This window comes from Molothrus aeneus, chromosome 23 (assembly GCF_037042795.1).
Source record: "Molothrus aeneus isolate 106 chromosome 23, BPBGC_Maene_1.0, whole genome shotgun sequence".
Lineage (NCBI taxonomy): Eukaryota > Metazoa > Chordata > Aves > Passeriformes > Icteridae > Molothrus > Molothrus aeneus.
In genome coordinates, this window is record NC_089668.1 from 3,635,419 (window position 1) to 3,651,489 (window position 16,071).

At 52.7% G+C, this 16,071-nt stretch overlaps 1 protein-coding gene across 1 annotated transcript in view; it reads right to left on the reverse strand.

The window, feature by feature from the left end:
* Positions 1-2,973, reverse strand: part of GRIK3 (glutamate ionotropic receptor kainate type subunit 3) — a 132,387-nt gene extending 129,414 nt beyond the window's left edge. Inside the window, exon 1 of the mRNA XM_066565008.1 lies at positions 2,816-2,973. Coding sequence (XP_066421105.1) covers positions 2,816-2,930 — 115 coding nt within the window. The 5' untranslated portion in view covers positions 2,931-2,973. The remainder of the gene's footprint in view (positions 1-2,815) is intronic.
* Positions 2,974-16,071: the final 13,098 nt, after the last annotated feature.

Consider the following 16,071-nt stretch of genomic DNA (forward strand, 5'->3'; position numbering starts at 1 on the left):
AGTGCTAAACCAATAGTTACTTAAGTGCTCTGCACTTCTTGTTATAACCTAATAATTAAAATAATTACTTGAAAGCCAGGGCATCTTTGCACAAATTAATGCAGGGCAAGAAGCTGCAGTTTTCCAGTGGGCTGAAAAAGAGGTCACAAAATGATGCCAGTTTTAGCTGAGAGAGAAGGTAAACACAGATCTCCCTGCAGCCCCGATTAAAGCCTTTTCCTGATCTTTTAAGTTTCTTACTTTAGTGATCAAGAAGGTGGCTCGATGAGGGGCTGACTGTTGTGGGATTTCTCAGCAGGTAAAGCCAGAGCGTTCCTGTGGAAGGCACGGCAGTGCTGGCAGTGGCACAGCTGTGCTCCTGCAGTGGGCAACGCTTCCTCCCTTCCTGCCTGCCTGCCTCCATCCCTCCCTGCCTCCTCCATCTCTCCCTTCCTACCTCTATCCATCCCTCCCTACCTCTATCCATCCCTCCCTACCTCTATCCATCCCTCCCGGCCTCCATCTCTCTCTCCTTGCCTCCATCCCTCCCTGCCTGCCCGGTGAAGGGGAGCAGAGCTGCAGCAGACCCGAGTGTTTTCATGGAGGGCTGGCAGCAGTGTCTGCATTGAAATCTCCTCTGTCCTTTTGTGCAATTGCTTTGAGCCTGGAAAATCCATTTGCAGGACAACTGAGGCACTGAGAGTCGAGACTAAACATCTCCACAGAGCCCCCAGGGATACTCCTGAGTATCCTGAATGTCCCCCATGAGCCAGGCGAGTGTTCCCTGGAGTCTCAGCAGCCGCCAGCCCCCGCGGCCTCAGCCCATTTCCCCACGAGCATCTGCCACATCTGCAGCCGCCCCTGGCCGCCTCCTCGGAGCTCCAGCCTGGCAGCAGCCGGCTCTGGCCACCAAGAATCGGCCCCGCCGCTGCCAAGCCCAAAGCAGGAGGAGCTGCCAGCCCGGCAGCCCAGCTGCCACAGCCCCCCCGCACACGGCTGTCGGTCCCAAAGGCCATCAGAGCCCTGGGACCTGCCGGGGAGGGAAACTCTGCCACCCCAGCACTGCGGAGCTGGCGGTGGGGACAGGCTGGTGGCACACAGAGCGGGGGTCTCACAGCAGGACGCCTCCTCCCCGCTCCTGCAGTGGGACTGTCAGCAGCCACGGAGCCTTCCTGGGAGTGGGTTTGTGTGGCACAAAACATTTCCAGCTGTTCCAGGAGGAGGCTGAGCATACTAAACAGCTTGGCTCTGGTGAAAGTTCAGCAGCCGCCAGGGCCCCAGGCCCGGAGGCAGATCCATTAACCTTTTCCACCAAGATTTCTGGCACTACAAGGTGCACGGGGTAACATCTGCCTGGAGCACCCCAGCCACGGAAGTCTGGGGGATACCAGATGTTCAAGCTGCAGGAATCAAGCCCTTGTCCATGAGACAATCTGGGCCATGCAGCCACTTCAAGCCATGCTGGAGGTGACAGTGTTCCACTTCAAAAAGCACCTGTCCCTCAGGAGCAGCATTCTTCTCTTTCTGGTTTTCACATTGCTGCTGTGCAGTTGCACTGGCTTAAGTAAGACCCATTTTTTTTTCCAGTTAATATTATTCACAAATCTATTCAGTTTTCACTGGTTTCTCTAAGATAAAATTTGAACTGTCAAAAGGCAGGTAAACCTGTCCTTGTAATTTTTAGTGGGCAGACAGCAAATCCCTGGGAATGTGTACCAATGGCAAAGTGCATGGGATGTAACAGAAATCAGCACCGTTCTTTACATGACATGATTAAAACAAGTATCTCGTTTAATTAGAAAAAGAAAGATCGCAGACTCATTCCCAGGATGTTATCTGTGCAATTACTTTATGTAACATTATTAAAAATTAATTTTCCCCAGAACCTCAGCAATTTAATGAAACACGCCTGGTCCTCAGCAGCAGCTGCAGCGGAGCCAGCCCACTGGCATCCTCCAGGCAGCGGGACTCGGTGCCGCGGGCCCCCCCCGGGCAGTCTGTCCCTTGTTCTGGGCACATCCAGCCCTGGGTCAAAGCACCCCTGCACAGCACCCTCTTGCCGCAGGCTCAACAGCTCTCCTCGCACCGGGTACCGCAAGCAGCCGCATCCCCCTCTCCGGGGGCTCGGCATCCCCCACCTCTGTGAGCAAAAATCCTCCTTCTCCAGGGAATCAGCATCCCCCCTCTCGGGGTGCTCGGCATCCCCCGTCTTTGGGGGCTCAGCATCCTCCCTTCTCCAGAGGCAAAGCATTCCTCCTCTCCGGAGCAAAGCGTTCCCTTTCCCCGGGGAAAGGGACAGAGGGACAGCACTCTCCTCTCCTCTTTGCAAGGTGCCCGGCACCCCCATCGCACCTCGCCCGGGGCGGCTGCTCGCACCGGGAGCGCTGCCCGCTCCGTTCCGGGACACAGCCCCCGCCTCGCCGCGCTGCCGGCACCTTCCGCCCCGGCCCCGGACAGCGCATCCTTCACCCGGGGACCTCCGCCCCAGCCCCGGACAGCGCATCCTTCACCCGGGGACCTCCGCCCCGGCCCCGGACAGCGCATCCTTCACCCGGGGACCTCCGCCCCGGCCCCGGACAGCGCATCCTTGGCCGGGGGAACCTCCGCCCCGGCCTCGGACAGCGCATCCTTCACCCGGGGACCTCCGCCCCAGCCCCGGACAGCGCATCCTTGGCCGGGGGAACCTCCGCCCCGGCCTCGGACAGCGCATTCTTCACCCGGAGACCTCCGCCCCGGCCCCGGACAGCGCATCCCGCAGCCCCGGGTACCGCATCCCCCGGGCAGCGCGCTCTCCGCCCGGCCCCGAAGTTCTCCCGCGGCCGCCGCCGGTCCTTACCGATCCGGATGACATGCGGCATCCCGTGCGAGCTCTGTCCCCAGAAGCCGCCGACCAGGAGCGCTGCCCAGTATTCCCAGAGGACGCGGCGAAGCGCCGGCCAGAGATGGGGCATCGTTGGGGAGGGCGCGGGCCGGCGCGGCCCTACGGCCCCAGCGGCAGCGGGGACGGGGGCGGCTGCTGCCCGGGGCTCAGGAGCGGCCGCTCGGCGCCGGGGCCGGGCGGCTCATGGCACATCTTAGAGCGGCCGCGCCGGCCCGTCCCGCGGCAGCCACAGCTCCGGCCGCTCCCCTCCGCGTCCTGCCGAGCCGAGCCGAGCCGAGCCGAGCCGAGCCGAGCCGAGCCGAGCCGAGCTGAGCCGAGCCGGGCTGTTCCGGACCGAGCCGTGCGGTGCCGGTGCCGGTCGGGCGGCACCTGCGGAGCCGGGGCTGCCGGTGCGCCCCAGGAGCGGCTCTGTCCCCTCCTACCGCTGATGCGCGGCTCGCGCAAAGCCCCGGAGTGGAGCGTGCACACACCGACACACTCACACCCCCCGACACACTCACACCCCCCGACACACTCACACCGACACACTCACACCCCCCGACACACTCACATTGACACACTCACACCGACACACTCACACCCCCCGACACACTCACACCGACACACTCACACCCCCGACACACTCACACCCCCCGACACACTCACACCCCCCGACACACTCACATTGACACACTCACACCGACACACTCACACCCCCGACACACTCACACCCCCGACACACTCACACCCCCCGACACACTCACACCGACACACTCACACCCCCGACACACTCACACCCCCCGACACTGACACACACCCCCGACACACTCACACCCCGACACTGACACACCGCTGTCACCCGCCCGCTCCCCCGGGTCGGGATGCCAAGGGGGACCCTCGGCGGGCACCGCGGGGCGGGGGGCGATGACCAAGGGGTCCCGGGGGTCCCGGCAGCGCCTCTGTTCCCTCTGCCCCCGGCAGAGCCCTGTCCCGCAGGTCGCGGGGTGCCCGGTGTCCCCCAAACGCTCGGGGGTCCCTTATGACTCCGGGGTCCCGGTGTCCCCCAAACGCTCGGGGTCCCTTATGACTCCGGGGTCCCGGTGTCCCCCCAAACGCTCGGGGTCCCTTATGACTCCGGGGTCCCGGTGTCCCCCAAACGCTCGGGGTCCCTTATGACTCCGGGGTCCCCGTGTCCCCCAAACGCTCGGGGTCCCTTATGACTCCGGGGTCCCGGTGTCCCCGCCGTCGGGCGCCGGGAGAGGTCGGGCAGGGGGGTTTGGGGCTGGGGGCGGCATCCCGGGGGCGGCCGGGGCCGGGGCCGCTGCAGCAGCGGTCGGAGCGCCCGGGCCGCGCTCCGCAGCCGGAGTTTAATGACCTCGGTGACAGAGACAAAGGATTGCCCGTGCCGCGGACCGGGAGCTGCTTTGTCAACGTGCTGGGCCAGGCTAGGGTGAAATTCTTTTTTTTTTTTTTTTCTTATTTAAATAATTTGATCTATTCCATCATTTCCAATCGTTCCCATTTGCCAGCTGTCTGCTCACTCCAGCCTGGAACAGCTGAAGAGCAAATCTTTAATTTTCTTACAAACATACTATTACTCTGTATCTGCTCATCTTTTTAATTTTCCTCGCCAGTCTCTTTCCCCAGCAGCAAGCCCGGCATGCTGAAACGCTGATCTCCAGAGCCCCATCCCGGAGGAGGTTTTGGGAGCCGGGGTGTGTGGACTGGAGGAGGAACACTGCAATAATGCAAGGCGTCATTGATCTACAACTCAAAGAGAAGTTGCTGGCTGTCGCCTCTGCGGGACCGCTGCGGGGAGGTGGACACGCGGGGGATTCCCCATTGCAGCGGTGTCTGGGCTCTGGCTGATGGGACACCAGCAATGGGGGATTTGCCAGGGAGCCGTCATCAGCACGGAATCCTAGGGAAAAACTGGGAAAACCTCTGGCTACGCGGCCAGGGCAGGACCAGCCCCTGGCGGAGACGCTGCGGTGCCTCCCCGGTGCGATGGGAAGGTGCAGCTGGGGTCTCATCCCCGCATCGGGGTGGAGGGAACGCCTCACTCCTTCCTCAGCCCCGAGCAGAGAGGCAGAGGGGCTGCTCAGCCCCCTCCAGGCTCGGAGGACGGGGTTGTTGGTGTTGATTGTGGGCAGGGCCGAGGCTCCAGCTCCCAGCCCGAACCTTCCTGCCTGTGCCAAATTGGTTACAGAAAAGAGTGGCTCGTGTTAAGGATATTTTTATCCCTCCTGACATCCAGCATGGATAAGATTTAGCAAAAGGGCATGGAAGAAAACTTCTTTAAATACTGCTTAAGTGAAGGACAGCTGTTTCTGTGAACTTGTTATAAAATTAAATGTCACAACCTGGTGACTCTTTGCACCTGCAGATAAAAAAGCCCCACAAAGCTGTTGGGAGGGAGCAGGTAAAAAGGGCTGTTTCGGCTGTGGCTCTTCTTTGCTCTTTGCAGACTCCAGCACATGGAGCAGAGGTTTGATTTTGTGGAGAGTTTAAATTAAACTGTAGCTGGGAGGAAATATTCTGTTAGTTTGGGATGCTGCTTCCTGCCTTTCTGTCAGTACCAGGCACTGATAAGGCTCTGGATTCTACTGCAGAGCCAGCACAAATAGTTTATTTTGTATTAAATTATTTGATTAGTGGCGGGTGGGTGTGTTGAGGTCACAGACAGTCCTCATCTCCTGCGTGTAGGTCAGAGAGGGCAGGACAGGAGCAGCCCTGTACCAGAAATTACCACAGCATGAGCTTGGGCACAGGCAGAGGAGCACTCCAGGGCTGCTCGTGGGCTTCCATGGCTTCTCCTTCCCAAAGCAACCTGAGGACACTCAGCAGAGCAGCCCACACGGCTGTGCCACCCTCCCTTTGTGTCCCCACATCCCCACACTGTCCCCAGCCCACCATGGCTGTGTCCCCCTCCCTTTTTGCTCCCACACTGTCCCCATCCCATCCCTCTTGTGTGACTTGGCAATTCTCCCCTCTCTGGGCAGCACCCAGGCCTGTTCTGTGGCAGGCTTACAAGAGGGCACTTTGGAAACTTCTCTCAAGTGTTGCACCATCACTGCTTGGGGTTTTTTTTTTTCCCCATACAAAGACTCAAGTTCTCTGGTGCCCATGGAGGGGCTGTCTGGACCCAGACCTGTGAGCAGTGACCTCCAGCAGCCAGGCCAGATTTCCCCTGGAGCCAGAGCCAGGCTGTGAAGGACAATCACAGCACAGGCAGGGTGGCTGGACAAAAGAAGGAGGAACCTGGAAGGCTGGTAGAGCTCCTCATGGACCCAGAGCTCTGGCTGGGTGCTGCTGCCCCGTGGGATGCTGGCCTGGGGAGCAGGATTTACTCCAAGCTGAGTCAGGATTTTCTTCAGGAATCTTTGGCTGTGCCTTGAGGACGATCAAAGGTAGCAGAAGGGCTTTGGCTTTGGATGGCTTGTTACAGCAATGCTAAAAATACAAGATATTTGCCCAGTTCATAAGTGCTGTGAAAATAGCTTTAATGTGGTAATTCATCATTTAAGAGTGTATCAATTAATGTAAACTCTGGTGTATTTATAACTTGTGAACATAGTGTACCAGTGAGGAGAAGTCGATTCGTTATTTTGAGTTTGTTGAGAAGATATTTGGATGTTATTTTTTCGTGCTGCTGTTTTTACTATGAATATGTGTGGTATTTAGAGCTCCAGGTATTACACAGGTCAGATTTGAAATTGTGTACATTTTATGGGGGTTTTATATACGTAAAAAATTCAGCCCTCTCACCTACAAATAAAGCTTTGTGGGTTTATGGGTGTTCTCAAGACACTGATTTAAGATCTCTTATTTTTGAGTATGAAAGGGAACCACTTGCAAAAGTGGGAAATAGTGTTGAGATTATTAATATCTAGAGGAAAATGCTGATTGAAGAAAGACATTTTCAAATCAGACTAATGCTTTAGAGCAGCGGCAGAACTGTGAACCTGGCAGAAAGAGACATAAGCATTTCTATAGCGACAGCATTTTTCAATTCTAATGAAGAAAAAGAGGCTTCTCTTTATTTCTGTAATGGTATCTAAACTGGTTCGTTGGAATTAGCTCCATCCACATGTGTTTTGTTTAGATTTATATGCATCAGGTCTAATAGAACCACAATCAATCTGAGTTATGAGGCTCAGTGCTCGCATTACCGAGATTCATGTGCCGAAGTCGGCTCCTAAAACATCAGAGAGGGAAAATACCTGGGAAATGCGGATTTCTGGGACTTGAGTGCCCTCTACTGAAACCGTCCCGGCTCCGGCCCTTCGCTGTGACACCCGCAGCTTGATTGACGGCTTGCTAAATGGAATTGAAGCCTGCGGTTCGCAGATCCATGATGAAGCATCCCTCCTTTCCTTCCTCCCTCCCTCCCTGGTCTCACCCCACACTCCAACACTCTGGTTAATCCTGGCTCCTGCAGCTGTGCCACAGCAGATTTCCTGGTTTTGATGGCAAGTTTAGATACTGAAAGGAGGATCCCTTTGGGTGTGTTAGGAAAATTGATCCACAAACACCAGAGGTTTGTGGCCAAAAAGGAGGCAGAGGAGTCCTGGAGCTTTATTCCAATCAAGGCAGAGGCCATGGGGCATTCCCTGGGGTCTCTCAGATTTTTAGAGGACACAGCCTCCCCTTTTATCCCAATTTCCCAGCTGCATTTCCCTTCTCTCTTTCCCCATTTCTGAGGTACTTGAGAGGGTCAGACCCCCCAGAACACCTGATCCCAAAGATTTCCCTCTAATGTACAACCCTCCCTTTGAATTTTTATTTTTAGGGAATTTAGGGGTTTTTCCCCATTTCTGAGGTACTTGAGAGGTTCAGACTCCCCAGAACACCTGATCCCAAAGACTCCCCTCTAATGTACAACCCTCCCTTTTAATTTTTAATTCTTGTGGAATTTAGGGGTTTTTCTTCCCCATCGTTTCTTTCATCTTTCAATGCCCAATTTCATTTATCACCAAACATACAGTTTATTTGTAAAATCAAATATCTTTTTCCATTCGCCAATCAGTGGAATCCTTCCCATGGTTCCTTTTATCTCCCAGTGCTGGTTTTACCTACCAGCAGACCCAGAGCTGGTTTGGAAAGACAAATCCCTCATTGCTCTCAGATGTAAGCATCCAGGAGCTGTGCTGGCACTGAGGAATGCTGAGCTGGGCACGGCAGTGCTGCAGGAGAAGCCAGCTCTGCCCGAGGAGTTTGGGTCTGCTTGGTGCCTCTTCTGGGAGAGATTTAACTCTGTGCCTCGGTGCCTCTTTTGGGAGAGGTTTTAACTCTGTGCCTCTTTTAAGAGAGGTTTTAACTCTGTGCCTCTTTTAAGAGAGGTTTTAACTCTGTGCCTTGGTGCCTCTTTTAAGAGAGAGAGGTTTTAACTCTGTGCCTCTGTGCCTCTTTTAAGAGAGGCTTTAACTCCGTACCTTGGTGCCTCTTTTGGGAGAGGCTTCAACTCTGTGCCTCGGTGCCTCTTTTAGGAGAGGTTTTAACTCTCTGCCTCTTTTGGGAGAGGTTTTAACTCCGTGCCTCGGTGTCTCTTTTAGGAGAGGCTTTAACTCCGTGCCTCTTTTAGGAGAGGCTTTAACTCCGTGCCAGCAGCCAGGATGAGGTGATGCTGCCACCCACGCTCCAGCAGCTCCTGCAAAAGCAAACCCCAGCTCATCTGCCTTTCCCCCCGCCCCAAACTCACTGCGATTTGTGTTACATTTGGCTTGTTGTGGGGCGGAGGGAAGAGGGAAAATTCCCACTTCCTACTCGGCGTTCCATCTGGAAGGGAGAGGCATTGTGTTTGTTTCTGAGCAGGGTTTGTGTGCTTGGGATGGAGGCAGGTGGGGCTGGGGCAGAGGGAAGTGCTGCCAGCTCCTGTGTTGTGCTGCTGGGGTGGTTTTCTGTAGCCCCACATTTCTCTCCACAGAGAAAAGCAAGGCACAATTCTTCCCAAGAACATTTCTGGGTTTCGCATTCTCTGAACCTCAGAGGAAGGAAAAACATTTCTCATCATTTGCTGTGCTTGTGTTTGTGCAGAAGTAGAATGCAACGTGGAGATTGTTTACCCAAAGTCACGACTTGAGGTGCAGTTCTGTGCAGGGTTGAGTGCTTGGCAGATTCAGTTTAGATGTAATGTAATATTATAAAGTAATTAATTCACCTTCTATATCATCTATCTATCTATCTATCTATCTATCTATCTATCTATCTATCTATCTATAGATATAGACATATCTATATCAATGGAGTCCTCCTCATCATTCTGTCCCCTCGCTGGGGTTCCCTGCAAACGCTACAGTTTCCCATTTAGGTTTTCATCAGGTTTATTCTCCAATCAATTCCCGCGGTGAAGGTGTGGCTGCTCTGCCCGGGGCAGGCAGTGCGGGGTTCCTGCAGCCTGTGCGGTGCTCACAGAATTGTTGCTTCGCTACACTGCATATATTTGTGTTGGAACACACCGCGGTATAATAGCTGGTTTGAAATGTATCCAGCTCTGCTGAATACATTATTGTGAAAGTCAGGAGAACGCGCTGGGAGAACGCGAGCTCCTGTCAAACCCGGAGCAGCGACGCCCCGCAGGAACCAGGAGGGTGGGAAGGGGCTGGGAGCAAGCGCTGCACTCCCTCCCTGGCTGGGCTCGGATCAGAGCCCTGCGTGCTGCCTGAGCAGATCAAAAGGCTCTCGGTGCTCTCTGATGCGGGTGGCATCACCCCAAACCCGGCAAACCCACCCTGCAGGAGCAGGAGCAGCCTCCTTCCTTCCTTCCTTCCTTCCTTCCTTCCTTCCTTCCTTCCTTCCTTCCTTCCTTCCTTCCTTCCTTCCTTCCTTCCTTCCTTCCTTCCTTCCTTCCTTCCTTCCTTCCTTCCTTCCTTCCTTCCTTCCTTCCTTCCTTCCTTCCTTCCTTCCTTCCTTCCTTCCTTCCTTCCTTCCTTCCTTCCTTCCTTCCTTCCTTCCTTCCTTCCTTCCTTCCTTCCTTCCTTCCTTCCTTCCTTCCTTCCTTCCTTCCTTCCTTCCTTCCTTCCTTCCTTCCTTCCTTCCTTCCTTCCTTCCTTCCTTCCTTCCTTCCTCGTTTCCTTGTTTCCTTCCTCGTTTCCTTCCTTCCTTCCTTCCTTCCTTCCTTCCTTCCTTCCTTCCTTCCTTCCTTCCTTCCTTCCTTCCTTCCTTCCTTCCTTCCTTCCTTCCTTCCTTCCTTCCTTCCTTCCTTCCTTCCTTCCTCGTTTCCTTGTTTCCTTCCTCGTTTCCTTGTTTCCTTCCTCGTTTCCTTCCTTGTTTCATTGTTTCCTTCCTCGCTTCCTTCCTCGTTTCCTTCCTTGTTTCCTTCCTTCATTGTTTCCTTGTTTCCTTGTTTCCTTCCTTGTTTCCTTGTTTCCTTCCTTGTTTCCTTGTTTCCTTCCTTGTTTCCTTCCTTCCTTGTTTCTTTCCTTGTTTCCTTCCTTGTTTCCTTCCTTGTTTCCTTCCTTCCTTGTTTCCTTCCTTCCTTGTTTCCTTGTTTCCTTCTTTCCTTCTTTCCTTCTTTCTTTCCTTCTTTCCTTGTTTCCTCCCTCCCTTCCTGCCATGGTATTTGCAGCACCAATTTCTGCCGCTGCCCCTTTCCAGCCAAGCAGCACTGGGGGTGAGACAAGGGCTGTGCTGGGGGTGCACACTGACCCTTCCAACAATGGCCACAGAGGTTTCCCAGACCTTCCTGCCTGGATCTGGCGTAGCTGAGGCTAATGGAGCCTCTTTGAATGAGACAGTAAGAAAGGGAGGGAATCTTGTTGTTATTTTGAATCAGTTTTGCTGCAGTTTGCCCTGTCCCAGGGTGCCCTGCAGGCTCAGAGTGTCACACACCTGGCACAGACCCAGCGGGGTCTCTGCACCAGGGATGCCAGACCCTGATGATCTGGCTGCTCCCACCTGGCAGGGCACAGTGGGGCTGTGGCACCCTTGGGTGGCATGGGGAGCTGGGAGTTTTGGAGATGGTTCAGCCACCCTGGCTCTGCCACTGGGGCAGCTCCACCCCTGCCAGCTCTTGCATGGACCCTGTGCAGCCCAACACTCCCTGGGCACCCCTGGCAGGGCCCCTTTGCTCAGCCTTTGAGGGCATCTTGGTGCCCTGGGAGTCTGGACCAGACACTTCCCAATGGACAGAGCCAGCCCAGGAAGGTGAACAAGGGAGGATGCAGAGACCTGCCTGGCCTTTCTGGATGTGATGTGGAGGCTGTGAGCAGGGACAGAGCTGTCCTGGCACCTGAGAGGTGACAGATCCCTGGGGCTTGTGGAATGGAGCCACGTGCTGCCCGGCTGATTGGCAGCCCTGTGCAGCAGCAGCTGAATTTGTACAATTGCAGCGTGTCAAACGGGCTGAAAAGGGCAACAGGGAGCAAATGACTAAGTAAGACCAGTTCAAATTATTGTCTTTATCACCCCCTGTGCTCATATCTGACAGAAGAAGCTGTTTTGGCCAGTTGGTTCCATCAAGGTCTCCTGTTTCTGGGCTGCAAGATGATCTCTTTGAACTAGCTGAGTGAAAATACATATTTGTGTTAGACAGCCTTTGCATGTGTTTTTCATCCTCTTTCTGCAGAGGTAGGAAATCATCTTTTTTTCCTTTTTTTTTTTTCCCCTTTAAAAAAAAAAAAAAGTCCTCTATCTTTAGGATTGGTGGGAGAAGCCATTTGCAACTGATGGGTGTAAATTATGCCTGCTTAGTCAGACAAGAAAATTAGAGACTGCAGCATTAGCCTCTGCTCACTATTATCTTTGCATGGAACCAGTTTACAAAGAGACTTGGTATGCTCCATGGCATTCTGCTCCACTCTCACGTGACCTGTTTGTGACCTGCCAGCCCCAGCACGTGCCCATTGTACAGACCCAGCTCCTTTTTCCTCCTGAACAAAGGTACCAACTGGCACAGCAGAAGGTTGGGCACCTGCCAGCCTGGGAGTGCACAGGGCTCTTTGCTCCCCACATGGCTAATTACCCATGCAAAGATTGGGAATGAGTTGTTAATACCTTTTTTTTTTTCCCTTTTCCTTCTACACATGCAAAGGGCAAGATCATGTTATTTCAAATGCCTGATAAATTCCACTTCAGTGGAATTAGGCTGGGAATTAATTTGGCCAGCTGCAGCCAGTTGTTTTGCCCAATCCCTGCAAATTCCGGCCCATTTCCAATTCACAGCAAATTTCTTGGTTGTTCCAGCATGTCCAGGGGAAGTTTAAATGTTGGGTGAGAAGCTGTGGGTGGATCTGGCTGTACCCACTGGGAACAAAATCTGGCCTGATGTGTGGGGACAAGGGGATCCCTGCCCTGGGAAGGGAGAGGGGGCTGGAGGGAGCAGGGGGTGCTGCCCACAGGAGATGCTGTGGAATGTTAAATGAGGAGTGTTAAATGTGTGGAGGCAGAAATTATCTGCCTGACCCTGAGCTACGGAGGGATCCCACCTTTGGGCAGGGCTGTGAGAGGGCACAGGGGGTGCCATGTCCTGCCCATGAGCTGGCTCAGGGGCTGGGATGATCCTTGTGCTCACCTGGCACCTCTCAGCCAAATTGCTGCCTGCAACCACCCCAAGCATCTCCCCCAGTTTCATCCTCAAACCCCAGTCTCTGTAGGGATTGCAGAGCTCACTTTTCCCCATGTCCTGCCTGGATAATTAAACAGCAATTCCCAGTGTCCTGCCTGTTCCTGGCTGTGTCCCTGCTTCCTGCTGCAGTGGGCAGTGCCAAGCCCAGCACCCAGAGCTCTGATGAGCTGTAGGGCTGGGGGCAGTATTTGGCAAAAACCGCCCTCAGATACAAATGTTTAGTTTTTCAAGGCTTGTTTGTGTCCAGTGAAAGCAGGGAGGGAGAACTTCTCCATCAGCCACCACCACCAGCTCCTCCCTCCCAGCTGGGATCATGGGATCTGAGGAGCTGTCCTGGATTGCCCAGTCAATTGTCGTCTATTTGCCATTTGTATGGCAGTTGCCTTCTGTTCATTGGGCCTGATCTCTTCCACACCCACTCCTCCCTCCAGGGGGACACCTGCTGATAACAGCTATGGAATGTCCCTGCATGGCTGATAAGAACTACAGCATCCCATTGGCAGATGGGAGCCCAGAGGGAGGAGCCAAGCATTCCTACCCGGATAGAATCTGGAGATTCTGGAACACCAGCACGGCTTCTGCACTGGATTGCCCAGAGGAACAGCAGCTGCCTCTTGCCCTGGATCTGCAGAGGCAGAGACTGCACCTTTCTCCAGGATCCCTGCTCCAGCAGAACCAGCCCTGGCACTGCAGGAGGGCTGAGCCACAATTCCAATGGTTCTGCTGCCACCAGCCTGACCCACAGGGTGCCAGGCTGGGTTCTGACTCTGGCACCGTTGCTTTAGTTCACTGCATTGTTCATTTTATCTTTTTTTTTTCCTTTTCCTAATAAAGAACTGTTATTCCTGCTCCCATATTTTTGCCTGAGAGCCCCTTAATTTAAAATTTATAGCAATTTGGAGGGAGGGGGTTTGCATTTTCCATTTCAAGAGAAGCTCCTGCCTTCCTTAGCAGACACCTGGCTTTCCAAACCAAGAGAAGATCCTCTGGAGCAGGGATTTCCAGTGGCCTTGTTTAAAGCTGCTGTGAGACTCCTCCAAAGCAGACCATTGTATCAGTTCAATCCCTTTTATTCCCAGTTGCCAGTGTCTGGGTTAATTTTGGCACTTTTCAGCTTAGCAAGCAATGAACGGGTTCAGGTTCTTTCCTTTGGGAAGGAGATTGTGCAGCATGTGGGGATTTGTAGATTGAAAGGGGAGTGTGGGAGGCTTCCAGTGTGTATTACCATTCACAGGAAGAAAGAAATACTGCTTTTTATATATATTTTTTTTAATCTGATGTTTATTTGGCATTTTAACGGTGGTAAGAAAACAGAGAAAATTTAATTTCAAGAGATGGGAAAACAAACTGGGTTTTTAAAAATGTGCTGCACTCTGGCTTTCCTGCTTCTCCCAAATCCCAGCAGTGATGCTGGGCATGGCTGCTGCTGCTGCTGGGAGACACCTTTCCCTCCAGCACTGGCTGGTGCCACTGAGCACCTTGGGCAGCTGCTGCCATCCCCGTGGAGGAGGATGGAAGATGATGTGCCCCAGGCCAAGCTGTGGGTGGCTTTTTTTGGAAACCATTTCCAGACGGTTCCTTATGGCAGTGCAGCAGATGCAGGGCTCCAAGATCCCCCTGCAGAAGCTCTGGAGGTGCCTCATACAGGACATTTTCTTCTCGTGGCTGTAAATTGGAGCTAAATCCCTTAATTTAATTTTGCTGCTGTTTCTGTGTGTTGTTTCTGCTCGGTGATGAGGCAGGAGAATAATACATTTAAGCAGCTCTTAGCACAAGCAAAATGAAGCTGAAGTGGCTTTATTTTACACAGTGTACACAAAATCTTCACTAGATTGTATCTGTGCACGGTCCTCCATGGTGGGAGCGTGACTTGCATATTGAAACTTGGTGTGAAAATCCCTTGGAAAAATAACGAGCCTCCCTTCCTTGTTTATTTCCATAATTTTTCCATGGAAAGCGTTTGCTTTTTCCAAATGTAAAGGAAAAGGCAGAACTGTGTCCAGTAAGCATCTGATATTTAAAGTATTTGTACACAGAGAAGCACTTTGTGTTGGCTTTTTACAGTATAAAACAAAACAAAAAAATGCATAATTTTGCATAACTATTTTTGGTTTATAAACATTCCCTGGGGGAAGGGAGAGTAAGGTCTTGGCAAAATTATGTGTTCTGCACAATTTTAATTTTATATTTTTCATCCCCAAAGCCTTTAATTGTATCCAAGTCTCAGCTGGGGGTGGGATGCCCAGTCTGCCCAGGATGGGGGGGAGGCTGATGCTGGACTGGGCTGAGTGGCTGTTTTCTAATAAATGAAAGGCAAAATCACACGTAATAGATCCGTTAGCACTTATTTCGACATCCCACCAGGGGAGTCGGATGCCTTTCTGCACTGACTGGAAGCAAATACATCTCTTTCCAGGAAAGCCATCACAATCCTCATATAATATTTCAGTGAGCCACAGCCTGAAAGTGGGGGCGAGCAAAATATCCCAGCTCTGCCCTCCTGGGGCTCAGCCACTTCCAGCAGGCAGATGTGGCCTGGAGAGAGGCAATTACACACCCTCATGTAGCAGTTTAAAGGTCAAGTACAGAGTAGTTGGACTAGAGATTAAATATAAAGATACCCATTTATGAATTGGGAAAAGAGAAGGAAAAACCCTGCGAGTAGATTAAAGTCTTGCAGGACTGACTAATAAATCAGCGGCTGGCGGAGCGTGGCAGCCTCAGCTGCCACTCTGAAGTGACTGAGGATGAGTTTAATAAGGCTTTGCACTTCAGAGGCTAAATGCAGAGCAGGCAGAGGGAGAGCAGCACACCCAATGGCTCAGGGTGGTGGAGAGGGACCCAGAAGGGGCAGGAGTCTTGGCTGGGGGGCCCCAGGGCTCTCCATGATATCTCAGGATTTTAGCTTTTATATTTTCCATATATCTGTAATCCTGTAATTCTTTAGGGTATAACTCTAAACTCCACACACAGTGGGAGCTGCTGCTTTCCCATTTTGGGCAGACACAACAATTCCTCTCCAGGCCTGGAGAGTGTGTATTCCTATTCAGAGGAAGAAAGAAATGCTGCTTTTAATTTTTTTTTTAAATATGTTTTTTATTTGGCATTTTAATGGTGGTAGGAAAACAGAGAAAATGAATTTCAAGAGATGGAAAACAAACCAGGTTTTTAAAAATGAGCAGAGCTCACTGCCTCAGGCCCTGAGAGATGGAAACAAAAGTGAGCTGTGGGGAGTAAACTTGGGGTCAGTGACTTCATTAGCTGAAGCTGTAATTGGAAGATGAACCCCCAATATGCAAATGGACCAAAGTTATAAAAGTGTGAAAAGCTGTGACCCATTGTCCATTTTGGGTGCAGCCCCTGGGGGGTTTTGACTGCCCTAAATGTCCCTGAAAGCTCTTCAATAAATAGAACTGCTTTTTATTGCCTCAATTTTGCCTGGCCTCTGTTTTTAGGTTGTCCCAAAAAGGCACCACCATCATGTAGGCTCAGCCCTTCCCATTGTTCCTTTCATCTCTCAGTGCTGTTTGTATCTACCAGCAGACCCAGAGCTGGTTTGTAAAGACAAATCCCTCGTTCCTCTCACCTGGTGGGAGAGGGACCTCACAGGGCAGGTGCAGTGGCACGAGGTGAGGCAGGAATTCACTCCAGCAGCAGCCCCTTGCTT